The sequence below is a fragment of the Semicossyphus pulcher genome, unplaced genomic scaffold (genome assembly GCF_022749685.1).
Source record: "Semicossyphus pulcher isolate SPU_LCO1_2020_fin unplaced genomic scaffold, fSemPul1.0.p SCAF_3, whole genome shotgun sequence".
Taxonomy (NCBI): Eukaryota; Metazoa; Chordata; class Actinopteri; order Labriformes; family Labridae; genus Semicossyphus; species Semicossyphus pulcher.
In genome coordinates, this window is record NW_027211704.1 from 34,362,160 (window position 1) to 34,384,325 (window position 22,166).

At 44.3% G+C, this 22,166-nt stretch overlaps 1 protein-coding gene across 1 annotated transcript; it reads right to left on the minus strand.

Moving 5' to 3' along the window:
• Positions 1–613: 613 nt before the first annotated feature.
• Positions 614–21,471, minus strand: ralgapb (Ral GTPase activating protein non-catalytic subunit beta). Its single transcript, XM_069678900.1, has 33 exons — positions 21,385–21,471; positions 19,509–19,685; positions 18,040–18,242; positions 17,688–17,862; positions 16,712–16,881; positions 16,518–16,649; positions 15,935–16,077; positions 15,563–15,613; positions 14,880–14,921; positions 14,608–14,655; positions 14,358–14,509; positions 13,371–13,551; positions 13,044–13,173; positions 12,477–12,644; positions 12,207–12,321; positions 11,827–11,962; positions 10,787–10,848; positions 10,588–10,633; positions 10,309–10,442; positions 10,010–10,192; positions 7,726–7,874; positions 6,304–6,470; positions 5,980–6,083; positions 5,735–5,893; positions 4,096–4,281; positions 3,852–4,010; positions 3,633–3,750; positions 3,394–3,537; positions 2,864–2,955; positions 2,667–2,769; positions 2,508–2,562; positions 2,280–2,419; positions 614–1,012 (listed from the first exon to the last, which is right to left on the minus strand). Exons 2-33 carry the CDS (start codon positions 19,662–19,664, stop codon positions 840–842), a joined length of 4,176 nt encoding a protein of 1,391 aa, XP_069535001.1. The 5' UTR covers positions 19,665–19,685; positions 21,385–21,471; the 3' UTR covers positions 614–839.
• Positions 21,472–22,166: the final 695 nt, after the last annotated feature.

Genomic DNA, 22,166 nt, shown 5'->3' on the forward strand with positions numbered 1-22,166 from the left:
ACCCGCAGAGACGGTCGGGCAGCAGATTGGCTGATCAGCAGTTTTTTTCCCTTCACTGACTTCCCGCAGAAAAAGGATATGGAATGACGTCAGCGGCGGTTATTGATCAAGCTCTCAGATAAAGAAAAAACAACAAATGATCAGATGATCAGTTAGAGGAGAGAAGAGAAACACGCTGGAGATCAGTGTGTGAGTGTACTGTCATCTCTGCCCGTCACCACGGTAACCAGATAATCTGAAGGTTGGTAACCATGGCAACCGGAGGAGAGGCAGGTCGAGTTAAACAGACCAGTGACTGAAACACAATACAGGGGGAGGAGGAGAGGAGAGGAGCAGGGAGGGGAGGAGTGAAGGGGAAAAGGAGAGGAGGGGGAGAGGAGCAGGGAGGAGAGGGGAGAAGAAAGGGAGGAGCAGGAATGGAAAGAGAGGAGTGGGACGTGGAGGAGGGAAGCAGGAGGAGAGAAGGGGGAAGAGGAGAGGAGAGGAGCAGGGAGAGGAGAGAAGAGAAGAGAATAATGGGGGAGGATAGAAGCAGGTAGTATTTTGCCGACATCGCAAGGAGGAACAGTTTGGATTGGCTCGTTTGAATGTATGAATGATTTATTCACAGAGGTTTCATCACACGTTCCCTTTAATGAATACAAAGGTGACATCATGACATCATTATGAAAACACCGAACAGCATTGACAGTTACAGTTACATTACTGTTTTTCTGATTGATAAAAAAAAACGACACAATTTAAAAGTTGTTTATGTTAAATAAAAGACAACGTTGCCATGGTAACAGCTGGTTGATATATGGAGTGAGGGAGGTCAGAGGAGGTTAAAGGTCGGGAGGTCAGGGGTCCTGGAACAGTGCGGCGTAGAAGGCGGGTTCAGAGCAGTGGCTGCGGTAACGAAGGATGATGTCACTGATCGTTTGCTTCCTTCTGACACGGGGCGGGGGGGCAGAGTCACTCTCCAACCGTCGTCGGTAGCAACAGTTGATCACCGTCTCTCTGACCAAGAAACCTGGAGGCGGACAGAAAGACAAGACTAAAAAAACAGTTCATATCATCTGTTTGCAGCGACACTTAATGCAATTTAAAAATAAAAAAGAAATCTGACAGAACAAGAGCAGGTCAGTTCAGTTTTCCTCAGTGTTATTTAATAATGACCATTACTTCCTACTTTTGTAGATAACTATTGTAATCTAGTTTTTCTTTTAGGCTCTTTTGCATTAACCCATACACTTTATATTTTCATTTACATTTGAGTTGTATTTTGTACTTATCTCATTTGTTCTGTATTTTTGGAGCTATCTGGCACTTTAACTTCCTTTGGCATTAATACAGTTCTATCTTATCTTATCTTAATTTGCACATTTCTTTTTGGTGTGCAAACCACTTGCACATCCCTCGCAGTGCTAAAGTTTAAAGCTAAACCAATTAAATTGCTAACATTTGGAGGAAGCTTATATCTATCAACACATTCTGTATTTGAACAAATAATCTGTAGGCGCGTGATTTGGGTGTCAGAAGCATTTTAGTTCCAGTTTGTAGTCAGTTGTATCGTCCACTTGAGTTTCAGCGGTCATTTGGCAACGATTTAGCTTTTTATTTATCTCTATGAACAGACATCTGCATGCTAGTGCAGCTAACAATCCGTTCTTAGACATCGTATCTCAACTCAAACTCCACTCTTGTTCTTTAAGTTCCGGACTGTAAACATTGACAGCGCACAGAAAAGGAAGTCTTGCCTGAAGTCGAAGTCGACCATCGGGTTCCAAGATTGGGAACTAGCTGCACCAAAAGTTAACAGTGAAAACATCTGGAGATAGATGCATCCACCACTAATGTTGCTAATGTCTTTAGCTAGCTACATCCAATGCTAACATTGCTCAAATCTGGAGCTAGATGTGCCCACGGTTTCGATGCTAATTTCTGTATTGAGCTGCACCCACCACTAATAGCTCCAACATCTTGAGCTGGTTGCACGAACTGCTAACAGGGCTTACGTCTCACAGCTGCAGGAGGAAACCGACATGTAGACTATTAGTGGGCAGCTAACGGGCAGCTAACCACCGATAGCATGAGAGTCAAAGAAGCGCAGGACAGTTGGTGCCATATTGAAGCTGAATTGTTGCATGAAGCTTTTAGTTTTTTCTCTTTAATGGTACTTACAGTCATAATATCAACACATAAGATGATTTCACATTAATTCATATTCACACTTTAGGCTGTTTGGAGCATTATGGTCTAAATGTAGGAAGAAAAGGCAGCAAGATCAGAATACATACCCAGAGATCGCTTGCTGAGCACACTCCCGTTGACCAACGGGATAACCAAACTGAACTTGCTGGCTGTGTTTCCATGGAAACAGATACGGTAGAGTCCAGATTTAAGAGGATGGATGAAGATCAAGAGGGCGTTTGACGTACTAAGAGACGGAGACAGACACAGACGGGAAGGTTTTTCCTGAATCTGACTGAAGCTGTTTGAAACAGTGTTGACTGTCTTTGTTTTACCTCGTCAGTGTTTCTGTCTTCGTCTCTGACAGCAGATCAGACAGAGGGAAACTGTCTGAAACACAAAGTCAATCATCCATCGTAATAAAACAAAAAAAGTCATTTAGAAGATTTTAAAGCAAACCTTATATCAGAAAATGTAGTTGTAACATTAGTCACCAATATCTTCGACGCGTTCGACCCATACGATCAGGAGTTTAGATTCAGAGCCAACGAATGATGACGTAAAATGAAAAGACTTCATGTCTTCAGCTGGAGAACTCTGGATAGACAGACAGACAGGTAGGTAGGTCAGAGACATACCGACAGACAGGTAAGTAACAAAATGAAAAATCTTTTATTTTGAAAGTCCGTACTGGTGGTCGGGGGACAGAGTCTTTGCCAAGCTCAGACGGACTCTGCAGGTTTAATGGCATCTCAGGCTCTGCAACCCCTGAACTCTGGACCCCTGCACACCAATCAGTTGCTTTAATTAAAAAGAATTTCATGAATAAAAAAAATATATATTTCATTTCAAATATTTTTAACAAATAGACCCTTATATGGTCACAGCGCTCCTTAAATCATCCATCCTGTAATTATATGTTCAGACCTCTTAAATTGTCATCAATTCTGTGCATAATTGGTCACACTGCTCCTAATAGGGTAACATACGTCCTTACGTGATAGAAGTAACATTTCCTTATATGGTCACACCTGTCCTTACATGGTCACACCTGTACTTTTTCATATCCTTATCTTCACACATGTCCTTACATGGTTACACCTGCCCTTAGTGGTCAAATGTCTCCTTCTTTAGCCACACCTGTCCTTAACATCATGACTCTGCTGACATCATGACTTTAGTAAATTAGTGACGTCATTGTTCAGATCACCAGACACTGACTGTGTGATGATGATGATGATGATGATGATGATGATGATGACGGAACAATGAAGGTGATCTCTGTCAGGGCGTCGGCATACTTCAGGACAAACCTCTCTCCATTAAACACGCCCCCTCCACTGTCACCAAGCACAGCAGGGAATTCTGAGAGACAGGAAAACAACAGTTTCAGAGCAGAGTGACTTAAGGTGACTTCTTACCCTGTCAGTGCCCTGTTAATGACCAATCAGAGCTCGTACCTGAACTGTTCATGCTGACCACCTGTCCATGCCCCGCCTCCACCGGCCAGCCAAGAGACGACAGGAAGTCTAGGTAGTGATTTGATACGCTGCTACTGGACTCAACATTCCTCAGGATCTACAGAGAGACAGACAGACAGACAGGTGAGTATGGCTGGTGACAGACAGACAGACAAAGATGTAGACAGACAGACAGACAGACAGACAGGTGAGTATGACCTCAGCAGCTGTCTTCTGTCCTGCTCTCATATAAAAGACGAAGACGGAGTCACAGTTTCTGGACGCCAGTCGGTCCAAACATCTAAGATCTTCTGAGAAACCCGGAAGAGACGAGTCGAGAGACACCAGCTGAGGCTGGACACCGCTTGTACTTGATTCCTAAAGAAACACAGGTGAGAGGGAGACAGGTGAGACAGACAGAAAGACAGAATCAATGAATCCATCCCCGTCCTATCCTTGGTACCTTCACGGTCTCAGGTGTCAGCAGGCCCAGGTGGGACAGGAAGACTCTTGCCGTTTGAAACTTGGTGACAGGTGGTGGCGGCCTGCAGGTCATCGTGAAGGCAGACTGCCCGCTCACCTTTGGATGAGCCTCAACCTGTCTGCACCTCTTCAAAGCTGCACGCACACACTCCAGCTGCTTCTGCACCTGACAGAGGAGGAGGAGCTAAACCTGACACAATCATGGAAACATCTGTCTGACTGTAATAAAGTTCTGTGACATCTAGTTTTCAATATCAACAAGACAGGAAAAGAAGAGGACCTTAATGTCAAGTCAGCTTTATTTTATTAAAATAATAACACCTGTTTCAAACACCTGTGAATGAACATTCAGCAGCATCTGGGTTGGACCAGGATCCAGTTGTTGAAAAATTTTAATCATTTGGAAATTGCCATCAAGAATCAGATTACCCATCTTATATTTGTGCAAACTTGTTGTCCTGACCCAGATACAAAGTTGTGAAGATTAAGTAATCTGGATTACAAATGGTTTAATTAGGACTACATTGCACTATGTAGGCGACTAGGCATGCAAAGAACAGGAGGTAGAACAGCCATCATCGGCTCACTTTAAGGGGTTTTATTTATAGGACAGAAAACAGCACATTATAAATTTACAAACATCGTTTACTTCCATTTTTCATTTAGCAAACAGATTTGGGACGTGTGTTAAAGGAGCAGTTCGCCCCTGGAAAAAGCTGCTGTCAGTCAAAGCTGGTGTTCTCTGTAATCGATAGAAGCAATAATATTTGAAACTGGCGCCATAGCTGTGGAGAAAGTTGTACAAACAGCTCGTGGTTTCGCCCATTCTACATTCCTACAACACCCAGCATTGGGCCCCTCCCTCTGAAAGGAACGGCCCATTGAGAGACACTGGAGTGAAATACAATCATTTCACTGCAGTCGATGACTCAGAGCGGGACAGAATCTGAAATACGACGAGAACATACCGGTGAATCGTCTCAAACATCTTCAGGCCTGCAGTCGACATTTCAAACCTGACGATTCTGAACGAGACATGACTCAGTTATAAATGTGGAATGTCTGGGAGGGAAAACAGGAGAGCAGGCAGCGTTTCAGAGCACCTCATGGAACAAATGATTACATTCTGTGGTATCTTTTTTTTCAACTAAACACTGCACACATCGGAGGCGCCGTCCTGGATTGAAGAGGTGTAAATTAGCGAGCTCCCTGGCCTCCGCCAGATGACGCATTTTACGTCGTCTGGCGGAGGTTTTCCAGGGCCCCTTAGAGAAGCGGATAGCGTCCTCCAAAGGCAGAGAGCGAGATTGCATTTTCTTTCCTACCATAATGGCATTAGCTCCCCATAATAGCATGCTAGGACTGAGGTTGAAAATCGTCGAACTGGTCCTTCATTAAAATGTGACCCTGACCCCATTGATAAAAAAAACAAGGACCTCAAGGTCCTGGGTCAGATCTCAAATCCAGTTCTCTAAAGACCTCTAACGTGCAAAAAGTGTCACTGACATTACTTCAGCGTGATTGATGAAAGTTTGATTTAAGTTCTATAGACCAACATAGATTCTGATATCTGAAATCAGATCAACCTGACTGCTGGACACCTGGGCCCAGGCTCTTACCTCCTTGGTGACGCTCTCATGCAGTTCAGGAATGCTCAGGTCTGCTTTAACTGTGGGAACGCTGTCGATGCTTTCAGGCAACAGCTGATGTTTGAAGCCACATCGTATCCCAGCATCCTCCTGTGCTGCCCCGCCGGGTTCTGGGATCAGAGTTTGTTGCTATTGATGATGAGAAAAGAGGTAAAACACTGATCTGAAGTCAGTTGAATTGCTATCATAAATGTATCATTGATGTAAGTGGTCACCTGTGTGTGTGTTGTTCCTTCTCTGGGCTGCAGGTGGTGCTCTAGAGTCCAGGTGTGACAACCTGATGGTCCTCTGATCAGCACTCTGAGCGACAGACATGAAACTGCAGACAAGAGTTAATAAAGTATCATACAGGAGATATTGAGATTTCTGTGTTAAGAGTTGAAAGTATATTGATCAATAACAGATCAGAAAAAAACACTGAAGACGACACAGGAGGAAGTTACATCAGCCTCTCCCACTTTGTCATCAACACTTGAGATAACTGTAACTTTGTTGGAAGGGGTCAGGTTCTGGTTCAGGATCAGTGAGTTTGGACTTACCCGGTTCAGGTCCCCGTGGTTGTTCCTGCATGGCTAGAATCACTGAGCCATCCACCACAAAATATCTGAACTTCTTCACACTATCGCTCGAGGTGGAGCAACCAATCAGAGCGTCCTCATCCGCCGGGGTCCCGTGGAAAGGGAAGGCCCCTGAAACCTGCATAACACTGAGATATGAAGACTTGTGTTAGACCAAGCAGACGATGATCAGGTTCAGGTCTGTTTGTCTGAATCTGTCGACCTCAAATAACTTCAGGATGAACTTTTACCAGATCGCTTGTTGGCTTTTCTCAAATCTGTTCTCAGGGTCATTTGAATCTGGTCTGAATTTAGTAACAATCTGATCTTAAAGCTCCTGTGAGGAGTTTTTTGCTGGTTATGAAACAGACTGAAATGAATTCTGAAAACCACTTAAGCATTTACAGGACAAAATCAGCAAAGGGATAATAGGTACGGCTTTGTCCACAGGGGGCGCCACTATCAAACAAACTGGAAGTTCCTCAAAGGAGCTTTAATCAATCAGAATGTAGTCTGAATCTGGTGTCAATCTAATCTGAATCTGATTTAGATCTGGTGTCAAACTTGTCCTGAATCCGGTCTCAGTCTTGCCTCCAGTTTGTCTCCGTCTGTTCTCAGTGATATCTGAATCTGGTCTGAATCCCAATCTGGTCCCAATCTGATCTTAATCTGGTGTTAGTCTTGTTTCACTTTGGCCTGAATATAATCTGAGTCTGGTCTGTTTCTGGCTTGAATCTGACCTGAGTTGTCTGAATCAGGATTGAATTTGATCCAAAACTGATCTGGACCTGGTCTGAATCTAACCTGAATTTAACCTGAATGTGGTCTGAGTGTGGTTTTAATCTAAACAGAATGTGTCTTAGTCCGCTCTCAATGTAATCTGTATCTGGCCTGAATCTGACCTGAGTTGTCTGAATCAGGTTTGAATTTGAACTAAAACCTCGTCTAAAAATATAACCTAAATCTAATTTAAATCTGGTCTTAATCTGGTCTCAGTCATGTCTCAGTCTCACTTATCTCAATCTTGTCTATATGTGGTATTGATCTCATTTGAATTTAAAATTTAAAAAAAGGATTCTGCATAAACGACGGACATTCACTGCTCACATTTTTGAGATGGAAACTACAGGTCGACAAAAGGTTCAAATTTAATTCACGCCTGGGAATGACTGTGGACTTGATTTATAGAGAGCCTGTAGTGGCCTGTTTGTTAAAACTTCCTTTACACTCTGGCACCTTTATGGATCTTGGCTTATATATTGCATGTGAGACGGTTTGAACCTTAACAACACAGTGACTGATGTTGCTGCCTTCATTTAAGATCATTCATTCAAAGAAAAACATGGCACCATGAGGTCAAAGACTTTACTGATAAATCTAGGACCTTCACAGGTGTGTTCTCACCAGCTCAGTGTGGCCTCAGCCGCCTCCTTTACCCTGAGCGAAACCGGGTTCAGGTCCTTCTCCTCTTTACACCTCACTTCCTGTTCCTGTCTGGACTTACTGCCTGAAATCCCCAGTTCTACGATCTCCAGGACCTCCAACAGACTCTCCTGAAAATTCACAAAGTAAAACACACAAAACACAGATATGCTTTATATCCATGGTTCTCAACTGGTGGGTCGGGACCTAAAAGTGGGTCGTGGAGCTGTTTTCAGTGGGTCACGGATTTGTGCTTGAAAAAAAAGGTTGTGGCAAAAAGTCTATGCTGCGCTTTTATTTTGAAGGACATTGGATTCCTATGATGTGTGTGCGGTAGAGGTGTGGTTTATTCACACTCCATGTATCCACTGATTGGATAATCCCAGCTACAGTTACATTTATATTCTTGAAACTTGGTGAGTCTGACAGTAGTTGCATTTATGTTGCACTTAGTTTATTTCTGTTGAAAAAAGATTGCTGATTGAATCAGTTGTCGAGGAAATATTTTCCTCGCACTGCTTCCTGCTGGTAATTTTGGCTAACTATCATACTTGTGTTTTGTGAAGCTGACATACTGTGATGTTTCGCTCCGTCTCAGGTCCAAACTGCATGTTTCATTCAATAAATTTGAGTGGTTGAGAAATTTTAGAAATTTGGGTCATGGAGGAGGATGAGCGGCCTGAGGCGAGACCAGTTGAGAACCACTGCTTTATACGGTATAATATGTGTCTAATCATTGATTACGATTGCCTGGTTTGAAGCCTTTGTAAAAATAACAGATATAAATAATAAAGATATTAAACCAAGATATAAAAAGAAAGGAGCCACACTGACATCAATGAGAGAGCAACTGAAGAGCTACACAAGTCATATAAGGAAGACATGACTGTAGCAAGGACAGGGTAACAGGAAATCCCTGCTACCTGATGCTGAATCAGGTTCAGTAAAGGTTCAGAACAAACCTTGAATCAGCACATGGGGTCAAATAAACCTTTTAAAAGACTCCTCTGATAAACAAGGATTAGCTTTGTTCCCACACACACACACACACACACACACACACACTGAGACAGGAGTGTTAAACAATCTGTTTAAATGTGTTGTTAAAATTCCTGCTCCAGCCAGTAGAGGCACTATCAAGTACGGTCTTTAACACTTATTCAGGTCCCCTCTTGACAGAAGTTTTAAAAATGTACCAGACATAATTTTAACTTGATTTAAAGCATGACCAAGAGGAGACCTTAACAATGTCCACTGTTGGACGTGAAGTCCCCTGTTAGTGAACATGTTACAAAGGTAAGTCCACTGTTAGATAGGTAAACGAGTGTGCACAAACACACACACATACAATCAAACACAACCCCCTTCTTTTTGTCTGACCGCCGGGGTCAGCGCTACACATGGGTCTGTATGTGATTGACTGACTGACTGACTGACTGACTGACTGAGTAACTGACTGACTGACTGACTGACTGACTGACTGACTGACTGAGTAACTGACTGACTGACTGACTGACTGACTGAGTAACTGACTGACTGACTGACTGACTGACTGACTGAGTGAGTGAGTGACGGTACTTTCAGAGCCGTAGAGAGAGAGAGAGTTGTGACATCACAATGGCGGATCATGGAGCATATTGGACCTCCACTGACGCAACTCTCTGTCTATACGGCTCTGGATACTTTGTTCGGGGAGTAGGCAGGGCTGCTCCTCTGCTGCTCCTCCGTTGTCCTCACCTATGTCCGCAGCGCACACCTGCTTTCAAACACGTTGTCATCTGCCTCATGAGGACAGTCTTTGTAACACATCGCCCAAAAAAGCCACATGCTAGGTTTTGACCTAGTCTTGTTTCTACTCAAACCAACAACAGACTCCAGGTCATAAATTTGTCAACACTCTTTAGGGTGAAACAACATTTCAAAACTATTTATCTTTAAATTGGTTCACTTACTAAATCCGTACAATATAAGATAATCCTTTATTGATCCCCAGGGGGTAAATTCAGATTATTGTATGATGGATATGAAAAGGAACAATTATAATGCCATGTCTACAATTTAATCTCACGGCCGTCAAATGGCCGCAGTTATTGTGTCACTTAGAGATTAAGAATGATGCTAACATTACTACACTTTTTCTTTATTCAAGTTAATTTGAAAAGTTTCCTTCTGCAGACTTAATCAGTTAAGCACTTTATGTTACATGTTAGTTAGCTGGTTACCTGGCGGTCAGATACCTGTGGTTAGCTACCTATTATCTAGTTACCTGGTGGTTAAGGATTGATGGGTGTTGTGTTAACCAGATGTTCAAACAGTAGAAAGCAGCGACGATGATGGAGTGTAGATCTCTGGAGTGAAACGGAGGAGGACGACTGCACTGAAACACGATATAACTACAGATCAAACTGAGCGCTCGCCTCCGCTCGTTCTCCTCCACGCTCACCTCCACCTGCAGGACGACAGGAGGGGTCACAGAGAGGAACAGGTATTATGGGTTGTGTCCTTGTGTGTGTGTGTGTGTGTGTGTGTGTGTGTGTGTGTGTGTGTGTGTGCGTGTGTGTGCACCTTAGCCAGTCCTCCCAGTACTTCCAGTACAGATGAACAAAGTTGCGAGTCATTTCTCCACAGAGCCGACAGACGTTGAGTCAGCAGACGAACAAACTGAACCCAGAGGATCCCCGCTGAATCTGACTGGACGCCTTGTTACCATGGCAATACAAATACACACGCGCACGCACACACACACACACACACACACACACACACACACACACACACACACACACAGTTTTAAATACGTTACAAGTTTAAATTGAATTGATTTAAATCACCATGATTGAATACCGTTTCCTCTGGCCCGTCTGGTTCCGCTGCGCTGGGACTCAGTTTTCTGGAAGCAAAAGGAGATGCAGCATTTTAAGTTACATTTATTTCTGCTGATGATGGTCAGGATTAGTTTTTCTAAAGTGTTCCACATTATGAGTCAGAGTTTTACCATATTCAGTAGAGTCAGCAGATTTGAGTGGTTTGTTAATGGACTCACCTGCTGGGTTTGTCCTGCAGCCTCCAACAGAGCCGAGTCCTGAACCAGGTTCAACATGGCCGCTGCACAAAACATCAGTTCAACAGAAACCATTCAAGCTGCGTCTGAACTCTGATTTTGTAAATGCACGTAGTCTATACGTACAGTGTTTATATCATATCATGTTTTTGGGGTATAATATGTCTGCTCATAAAATCCACAATGGAAAGAAAACTTAGTATACGTTAACTACATGCTGCTAATAGTCTCACAATTATAGAAACTACCTTATAGTAAAAATAACAATAGTCTTAGGAGACCTTAAGAGATTTATTACATTATAGCAATAAGTAAAGTCATGCTTGAAGCACATTGCATGTATATTTTGTATTTTGTATTGTTTGTATTTTTTATTTTATTGATAGAAAGTGGAAGCATCTTCAGAACGTACGTATGTAGCACCAGAGTTTAATAGTCATGTACATGATCAGTAGGATGCTTATAATAAATGAAAACAGTGTTCACTTATTTATTTGAATAATTCCCTATTTCAGTCCAACACCCATTTCACAGGACAGATGGTTTTTAGTTACAGGTATTTACTTTGACATGTAATATAACATCTCATGTTTGCTTTAAACATAGCTTAAACAGAATTTATGTACTTTAACAATATGATATATAATATGATATGAACAATAATGAAAATGTGCCTATAGCTTCCTAGTTCAGCCCTTCCTGTTGAAAATGTGGTGTGGCTTTCCTGCAGTCCATTTTAATGATGTGGAACACACGATGTGTTTGGCTTATAGAAATCTAATCAAACTATGTCCTGCATTTGGGTGGAGTCGGATGACAGCAATCATAGATCTAGACATCCTAGAAAAGTTACATGCATTTGAACGATCAGGGAGCCTGAACAGGGACAAAGCTAGGAATGAATTCTTGAATGATTTTAGCTTAAAACACAAAAGAGCAGATTCTTCACATGAGCGCTGTTTCTCCGTTAGGGTTAGGGTTAGACACCAGACAGAAGCAGAAATCAGAAACCTGTGACTCACAGAGGACGATCTGTGTGTTGAAGGCGTCGGTCTCCGTCTGCAGAGCTCCCATCAGAACACTGATGAGGCGGGGCTTCAGAGACAGGAAGTTACCTGCTGTGACATCATCACCACTTAGCCGCCTGTCCAATAACACCTGAACACACAAGGCTGAATGTTACAGTGTCTGAGGTTGATAACAGAAGAACTTTCTTTACCTTTGAAGAACAAAGATATGTTTGTTATCTAAACATTTGAACCCTTTTTATAACTGCTATTGAATCCACGAGAGGGAACTGATGAACAGAACCTGAATGGCATCCACAAAACTGAAATGGTACCCAACCCTAGGTCCAGGTCAGGTCTGCGCAGGTACATGTAGGTGGTGGATAGGAGCTCACCTCTGTCTGGACAGAGGGAAACTGCAGAGGCAGGGGCAGCAGGGACAGCAGGATGATGATGGAGGCTCGCCTCAAATCCACCGGACTCACAAAACCCTTAAACCTCAGCAGCTCTCTGGGTAAGAGACACAGACGGACAGAGAGAGAGAGAGAGAGAGAGAGAGAGAGAAACATTTACCTGCTGTTACACCTTCCTGTTCCTGCAGGAAAATTCTCCCCCCACTGTGTGCAGGGCTAACAGCAGCAGAACTAATAATACAGTAACTCTACCTGTCGAGTAGAACATTCTCCAAAGCTGAGATGAAGGAGGGGAGCAGCAGGTTAACTCCTTTCAGGTCACAGCAGAACAGGCAGGTGGAGTTCAGCAGGATGGAGGCAAGAACAAGAGGACACGCCTCCTCCGCCTCCTGCAGAACCTGCATGAGAACCAGGTAGAACCTGAAGGTGGGACAGAGGAGCATGAACACACACATGCTTTAAAGTGAATTCGGATTGATTTAAACATGAAAGACAAACCAAACGAGAAAACACGAAACTATCATCAGACGAGCTGACTCCTCCCCCCAGCACCTGCTGGGAGACACCAGGAAGACAAACAGGTACCTGGACAGTTAAAGAGACATACACTTTAACATGTTAAGAAGTGTGTACATGAACACAGACAGACAGGTAACTCAACAGGTAAAAAGAAGTGTTGACAGAAAAGTACGTGTACAGGTAAAGCAATTGTACCAGGATATGTACAAAGACTTGTAGAATGATGACAAGCAAGCGTCCCTGGACAGGTGAAGAGACTTCTAGATGGACAGGTACCTATACAGATAAACAGACATGTACCTGGACAGGTAGACCGGCACAATGTCCTCTGCGGTTTTCTTACAGGTGAAGATCCTGCAGAGTGTCCCGCAGGCCTCGGCTCGACCGGCTGCCCACCTTTCTGACATCATAGTGACATCACACTGATCAGCTGGAAAAGATGGATTGATCAGCTGGATGGTGACCTGCTCACAGAATTATTACACGAGGACGAAAACATATGGTGTGTATTGTGTAGAGTACTGTTGGTAGTAGTTCAGGCTGTATACATGTGCTGTGTGCAATTTGTGTAGTACTGTGTGTAGTACTGTGTGTAATATGTCGTATTGCATCAAAGTGATTACTGACCGGGCAGACCAGAGTCTCTGCTGACCAGAGCTGCATCAAACAGCCAGCGGCCAAACAGGTGGAGGAGGGAGTCAACATTACATCTGAGGGGGGAGGGAGCGGGACGGGGGGAGGAATATAAAGGGGGACAGTAGGGGAGAGGACAGGTGGGAGACTTCCAGTGATGGTGGGAGGAGGATGTCTGAGTGGACACAGAATAAGGCCCATAAATCATAACATGGTTAAAACATACCAAGACAAGAAGTGCATCTGTTGGGGTAAGGAGTCATATACCTGTGCAGGCAAAGAGACATATACCTGTGCAGGCAAAGAGACATGTACCTGTGCAGGCAAAGAGACATATACCTGTGCAGGCAAAGAGACATATACCTGTGCAGGCAAAGAGACATGTACCTGTGCAGGCAAAGAGACATATACCTGTGCAGGCAAAGAGACATGTACCTGTGCAGGCAAAGAGACATATACCTGTGCAGGCAAAGAGACATGGGCCTGTGCAGGCAAAGAGTCATATACCTGTGCAGGTAAACAGTCATATACCTGTGCAGGCAAAGAGACATATACCTGTGCAGGCAAAGAGACATGTACCTGTGCAGGCAAAGAGTCATATACCTGTGCAAGCAAAGAGTCATATACCTGTGCAGGCAAAGAGTCATATACCTGTGCAAGCAAAGAGTCATATACCTGTGCAAGCAAAGAGTCATATACCTGTGCAGGTAAAGAGTCATGTACATGTGCAGGCAAAGAGTCATTTACCTGTGCAGGTAAAGAGTCATGTACCTGTGCAGGTAAAGAGTCATGTACCTGTGCAGGTAAAGAGACATGTACCTGTGCAGGTGTGTGTGTGTGTGTGTGTGTGTGTGTGTGTGTGTGTGTGTGTGTGTGTAGATAAAGGGACATGAACATGGACAGTTATGGAGTCATGTACCTGGACAGGTAAAGAGTCGTGTATCTGGACAAGTACACAGGATTCCACTAACAGTGTCATACCATAGGAGGTTTGCTGGTTGCCTTGGAAACATTTACAGCTTTAAGTCGTCTGATGTGTGTAGGGGGGGAGCTGGTGGAGGGCGGGGCACTGGGCAGGCTCAGTACGTTCACTGGGTTGGGTGGGGCACTGCCAGAACGAGGCCGAGCGAGACCTGAGGAGACCAGAGGACAGGTGTACCACAAGGCCCTGTTTCTGATAATCAAACCCACCGATCAAACCATAGGAGGAGGGCAGGTAGGAGGGGCTTACTGTAGGAGGGGATGCGGTCTCTGAATGGGCTCTTGGTCACAGCAACACCTGGCAGGAGACGAGGTGAAAAATGATCAAACTGAAAATAAATGTGTGAGAATAAGACTAATTTTTTGCTTTTCAACTTAATGCATAAAATTAACACTCCTTATGAGAGACATTTTTGCCCCTACGTCAAACAGAGAGCAGACCAGGTTTTTGATCCGTTAGCGTCAAAGTACTCTAAATTATTGATCAACTTGACCTGATTGGTTTGGGTTAAGCTGGCTTACCGAGAGATGGCAGCCGGTCTCTGAAATTGGTCCTTGTAAGTCCTGGAGAAACACAGCAACATCAACAAAAACTGCAGCTATAGCAAAAATGAATGCCACAACAGCAACACTAAGCAATAAAAAATGACAACAACAATGACAACAACGGCAATAATTACTTTAATACAAGCAATGTAAGCAGCACCAGCAATATCAAAAACAACAACAACAATGACATACAAGTGTAAGTGTGATGTGTGTATACCAGTGTATGTGTCATGTGTGTATACCAGTGTATGTGTCATGTGTGTATACCAGTGTGTGTATACCAGTGTATGTGTCATGTGTGTATATAAGCATATGTATAAAGTGTGTAAAAAAGCATATGTGTAATGTGTGTGTACCAGAGTATGTGTAATGTGTGTATACCGGTGTATGTGTAAGGTGTGTATACCGGTGTATGTGTAAGGTGTGTATACCAGTGTATGTGTAAGGTGTTTAGACAAGTGTATGTGTAAGGTGTTTAGACAAGTGTATGTGTAAGGTGTGTATACCAGTGTATGTGTAAGGTGTTTAGACAAGTGTATGTGTAAGGTGTTTAGACAAGTGTATGTGTAAGGTGTGTATACCAGTGTATGTGTAAGGTGTGTATACCAGTGTATGTGTAAGGTGTGTATACCAGTGTATGTGTAAGGTGTGTATACCGGTGTGTGGCATCAGTTGCTCTGTTGATTCTTTGTTGACCACAGTCACACCTACAGGAACACAAGTAGCAGTAAACAATTACTTCACACATTGACCTATTTGTCACTGTCTGTAGTCATGTATACTTTATGAATGTATCTTTCCCTATCTAATAAAAACACAGTTTGCAGTATATTTGAGTTAGTCTGCAGCCTGTATAGAGCCTTCGAGGCTCACTGAGGACCCTCAAAAAGAATGTACTGACCTTTATTTCTCTTAATTTTTCCCTCTTGTCAAGATTTTAACAGCTGAACTATCAGAGGGTGTTTACAGAGATTTAAGTGAATAACAGGCAGTGGTCAGAGGTCAGGTGGGGTCAGAGGTCAACGTACCCAGGAAGGCGTCAACCAGCGTGCTGACTCCTCTCATGGCTCTGAAGAAGATGTTTGGCAGCTGACTTTCTCTTTTTAACGCCTCTTCCAGGGAAGCAGGGCTCGAGCTGAGGACCACTGAGCGACTGATGTCCACTGGGTTACTGACACAACAGTTATTGTCTTAACTATTGATCTTAATGTGGTTTTCTGTATTTCATGATGTGGTTTCTCTTCCTGGAAGAACTTTATTGCTTAAATGGCTCTCAGACTCCAAAAGGCACTTAATGTTCACATCCAAAACTGAGTTCTGTCAAATAAACAACTAACATGTCAGAACAATAACATCAACAGGACAAACACACTTCAGACTCATGAGACAAATAACAGCTGACAATCATCAGAGTTTGTCTTTCGCAGGGTCAGTGAGCCCAGTGCTGCCGTCTGAAGGTCTCTACTGTCCAGTTCAGCAGGTTGTTTTTGACCATCATTTAAATTAAGATGTAAAAGCAACACACAAAATAAATACAAAAGTAATGCACAAGAAAGAGAACATTTTGTCAGTAATGTGATGTATTTACTTATTCAGATGGTTGTGTGTTACCTGAGCAGGTGCAAGAACCTGAACCAGGTGTGAGAGACTCGCTCATCATCCATGTCTGCAGGTATCAGAGCAGCGTCTTCATCCGAGACTTTAAACTGTGGGAAGGACGGCCCGAAGCTCAGCAGCAACAACCTGAAACACACACATATTACCGATACTGAGAGAACCACAGAAGAAGAAGTCTGGTTGTTTACCTGGAGGTCAGAGCACAGGTGACACGGCTCCACTGCTCCACCACCGCAGGCTGATGTCTCCAACTGCTCAACATCTGTCTGCCTGTCTGCCACAGAGAGCGAGACGGGAAACACCGAGAGCAAGACAGCAACCAGACCTCGAACAGCACAGCCATCGACAGCTCAGACAGCTGCTCCGACACACCGCCTGCAGAGAGACAGACAGGTGAGACACAGACAGGTGAGACAGCTCAGACAAATGCTCCGACACACCATCTGCAGAGAGACAGACAGGTGAGACAGCTCAGACAAGTGCTCCAACACACCATCTGCAGAGAGACAGACAGGTGAGATACAGACAGGTAAGACAGCTCAGACAGTTGCTCCGACAAACTGCCTGCAGAGAGAGATCGACAGGTGAGACACAGACAGGTGAGACAGCTCAGACAGCTCCTCTGACACACCTCCTGCAGAGAGAGACAGACAGGTGAGAGACAGACAGCTCAGACAGCTGCTCCAACAAACCGCCTGCAGAGAGAGACAGACAGGTAAGAAACAGACAGGTAAGAGACAGACAGCTGCTCCAACACACTGCCTGCAGAGAGAGACAGACAGGTGAGACACAGACAGGTGAGACTGCTCAGACAAGTGCTCAAACACACCGCCTGCAGAGAGGGAGACAGGTGAGCGACAGACAGCTCAGAGAACTGCTTCAACACACCGACTGCAGACAGAGACAGACAGGTGAGAGATGGACAGGTGAGAGGGAGACAGGTGAGGGAGACAGCTGCTCTGAAACCCCACCCACACAGAGGGGCAGACAACCGAAAGACAGACAGCTCATGCAGCTGCTCCAACACACCGCCTGCAGAGAAAGACAGACAGGTGAGAGACAGACAGCTCAGGCAGCTGCTCTGACACTCCGGCAGACATTTGGGAGACAGAGACACAGACAGATGAGAGACAGACAGGTAAGGACACAAAGGGGTGGGGTCACTGACTCACCTGCAGTGGTGGGCGGAGCCAGCATGGTGTGGTTGATGCGGAGCAGGAAGTGCAGCAGAGTCTCCCAGGTGTCTCTGTTCATCACAGAGCTCTCTCTGGCCAGTGACTGAACTGTACACAGCACCTGCTGACAGTGAGACAGGTAGACCGGGCTCACCTGGTCTGACCTGTGTGGAGAGGGGCGAGGAAGATTTGTATATGTGGTTCAGATTAAACAAATACCCGACATAAAGAGTTGTTGTGGCGTCTGTGGAGGAGAACATCATCAAAAACTCTCAGATTCCTCGTTTGGACAGAGCGAGCTGGAGCAGGTCTGGGATCAGTGTCCAGGTGTGGCAGTGTACCTGGGCAGGAACAGGCTGTTCAGATGTCGGAGGATCTTCTGGACGTACAGGTTGGGCTCTCTGCTGATTGGTGGAGGGATGGAGTCGCTCGGGGAAACCAGTGCCATCAGCCAATCAGTGTAAACGTCCACACAGTGTTTGACTGTGTCTCCGTCCGATGACAGAGTCAGACCGTAACACAACACCTCCATCGTCCATTTCACCTGAGAACACAAACACACAAGGGTGACACATCTGACCAATCTGTGCTTTGTGTCCGGTCCATACAGCTGGAGCTGACCCCAGGTGACATTTTTCCCAGGGCATCCATTTTTCTTGGACTTCCTGCTCACCGTGCGAAGCTTTATTGACATATTGCTGTTGGCCAGGTTGACAAGTTGTACAAACTTACGGAATCTGACAAACTAATAATTTAACTTCTTCACTACTGATCAGCAACTGAACCGACGATACATGGAGAAAATAGGGAAGGACTTTGTGCCCTTTTTCAAGTTAACACAACATATTTGATAACTCATTAGCTACTGCTAAATAACAGCTAACGTTAGCATTCAACCACTTTGTAGCTAACATTACCTTTACACCAAAATCAGCGCGTTGACGTGTGTTTTCCAGACACAGAAAAACCTGCTAATAAATACAGATTGTCTCTTTTGTGGTTAGGTCTTTATTGTATTGATTACTCACTCAGTCTGTTTATTAAACTCGGCACCGGCAAATCTGGAACAATGTTCGAGCGCTGCTCGGAGAGAGACGGGCAGGATTTGTACCTGAGATGACAAGTGGTCGCGCCAGAACAGGGGCGGAGATTAGCGTGTAAACACGGGTTTTGTGTTCCCATCAATCTCGATCCGAGCCGAGGCGATAATTACCCGGGTCTACTGCAGAGTCATTTGACCCGGGGCTGAATGCAGATTGTAACCAGCAAAAAAGCTGGGTGTTAGCAGCTTTAGCTAGCTAACATTTGATATTTTAATAATTGGTTGGCTGTTGAGAGATGCAAACCTGTAATACAGCATTACAACATTATAACAGCATTTGAGCTTCCAACAAGGAGCGTGATGTCGGGGAAAAGCTGCCCTCTGAGACAAAAGCTGTCTGCACTGCCCTTTGGTGAAATGGGTGGAGGGTAAGAAACACCTGGACAGGACCTGTTGGATCGTTGGGGAGGGTGCAGGTTGAGTTGCTGCTGACCTACTGACAGGTGTCTGTTATTCTGTCCACCCTCAGTGATATAAAGGTAGAACTCAATAACAGTGTTTCTGAGGGGGTGAATGATTTTTAGACTCAACTTCAACTGTTGATCAAACACTGAACACAGATTACACATCAACACCTGAGTGTTTGTGCTCAGTTTCCATAGAGGTTACACACAACACAAGCACACACACACACGCACACGCACACGCATGCACACACACACACACACACACACACACACACACACACACACACACACACACACACACCTGTCTGTCTGTGCGCAGAAGGCTGCGGGTCTCAGGGTTTCCCAGGCTGGCACGCAGGGGCTTCACCAAAGCCACAGCAACATCTCTGCCCGCATTGGGAGGGAAACAACTGAGCACGCTCACATGGCCCCGCCCACTGGACAGTGATTGGTCCATGGCTCGCCAATCTCCACTCACCTGAGAGAGAGAGTCACAGACAGAAGTTTAATGAGTAAACAAGATTTTTTTTCTGCTGTTGAAAATGTTTCATGTTTTTTAATGACTTTAAAGGGTCACTCCGCTGCTTCAGTGTCTCTTCATACAGCAGTTTCTGTTATTTATCATCAGAAGACAGTCAAGTGCTCCTTTAAGGACCTCTGATGTCATGTTTGTAGGATCAGCTGATTCAACACTGATCAATTATTGGTTCCTGTTTGTAAACGTTTCAGCCAAACCATAAATGTCCTCTAATCAAACCACAACTCCAACTGCCCTTTACATACTGACTGAAACTTCAAATACTTTCAACTGTCACATATCACTGTATAAAAAGATGGCCGACATGACAGCTCCCTTAGAGTGAATCCAAACCCTCTCTATCGCCCCCTGCTGACTGGCTGCAGTATAGCTCATAAAGCCCGCCTCCTCCATGTTAACAGATGGGACATGAGTCAAACTATAAAATCAAAATACACATCAAATACATTTTTCTCAAACATGGTTTCTGTCATTATAGTTAGTTCTTATCCTGCTGATTTATGTCCAAGTGTTCATTTTTCTCACAAGTTTACTTTTAATTAGTTATTTGATGCTATAAAAAAGGGGTGTGGCCTCATGATTGACAGCTCTGTTGACAAATGGGGCTCCTGCAGCGTTCTGTTCCCGAGTAGCAGAGTAGAGGAGGAACGGCGAGAGGAGACGTGACTAACACTAACACTACAGTCATTGAACTTTCCATCCATTCAGACTTTCCGTCAACACTGCGGCTCCACCAGACGATCTCTGCTGCACACACTCTGATACTCATGAGCGAGATGGCAGCGCCCGCTCTGGGGGGCTTGGCTTCACTTTTGTACAACGAGCGGAGGGGGAGACGGTCGGCCATCTTTATATTCAGTCATTGGTATAAACTGACACTTCTCCTGTCAGCGCTTGAATAACATCAGACTCCATTTCTTTAATGTCTTTGACATTCACGCTGCAGAACCAGTTCCATCATGAATATTTACTTTGACGTGTTCGCCTTCTTCTCGAGTCATATTTGACTATATTTATTATATTTGTTTAGTGCACTGGCAGCAGTGTTAACTGTTTAGGGGACAAATATTTCCTCAAGGGATGAAGTTAATTCATGACCATAAAATCAGTGACGTGTGCGACTGTAGAAAGTTTGTGATTTAACATTTAACCAGCAACAACATGAAGTCTGTTAACTCTCAGACTGATTAACACGTTCCTGATCTCACTTTAACAGACCGACGCTTCACAGTCTGTTTATTCTCTTAAGTCTCCCTGATCAGTCGTCTGACTGGACAAATAAAGATGTTAATCGAGGTCTTGTCAGTGTGAGCTCACACACACACACGCTACAACCTAAGCCTCTGATTGGTTCACATTTAGCCAGCAGTCTGAAAGTTACACCTGCAGGCGAGACTCAGCTCTGAGACACAACTTTTCCTGTATAAAACGTACATTTTTATTTAGGTGAATATTGTTTAAAAAGACGCTCAGCTGACCATCGATTAAAGAGCTGACTGTGATGAAGTGCTTTTAGTTTCTATTTTATTTAACACACTCTTGAATTAGTCCACTTATATAAAAGTAATTTGCAGTTTTAGAGGTTTGAATACGTCTCTAATGTCTTTCAGACTAAATGTCAAAGAATGAAGAATCTTACCTGCACAGGTGTGTCCAGGTGAGTCGTCTGTTCACTCACAGAGCTTTAACACAGACAAACAGTGAAAACAGTTAGGTCACTTTGAATGTCAAAACTCACCTGCTGCTGCCTTCAGGGACGGCTGGGAAACTTTGTATCTCAGCACCAGTTTAACCAGGAGGTGTGCCCTCTTCTACCTGAGCTTTGACTCCCAGGCTCGGACTTCACGCTGATCCCATGTGTAACAGATTCAGTTTACAGTCAATAAACAGACTGAACCAGTTTCTGTCGGTCCTCAGAGCGCACGAGACAGGAACGTCTACACTACAGCATGAGGACGGTCTGTTCTGTGTTCCTCGGCTGCTGCAGTTTTTACCTTTCAGGATCAGGAAACCTTTATTGTCATTGTTCAGATGCACAATGAAATCAGGTATTTCTCCTTAGTGGTTTTACAATATAAAAGCAGCATCATTCAACACAAAGATATAGACAAATAAGTGCATACCTGTTCATGTGCTCATCTGAGACAGTATTGCAGGTGTAGTAGAGCACTGGGAGCTGTCCTTAATAAGGCAAAGTTAAATAAGGATAAATCTTGTGTTTGTCCCATTCTTGATCATGGTGCAGGGGTCAGAGGTTACCGTACACAAACCAAGTGTGACACAGTTCAGAACAGAGCTGTGCGCTGTTTCCTGGGTGTGCTTAAAAACGCCCCAAAACACGCTGTTTATGGTGACACGGGCAGGGAACCATGTGAGGTGCGGCATAAGGGTGACATGTTGCGACTGTGGAACGGATGAATC

Coding starts and splice junctions, on each gene's coding strand:
- ralgapb (XM_069678900.1), bottom strand. CDS start 19,664: ATGGACCAATCACTGTCCAGTGGGCGGGGCCATGTGAGCGTGCTCAGT. Junction 6,471..7,725: donor GCTGAGGCCACACTGAGCTG/GTGAGAACACAC, acceptor TTCATATCTCAG/TGTTATGCAGGTTTCAGGGG. Junction 6,084..6,303: donor ACCACGGGGACCTGAACCGG/GTAAGTCCAAAC, acceptor TCTTGTCTGCAG/TTTCATGTCTGTCGCTCAGA.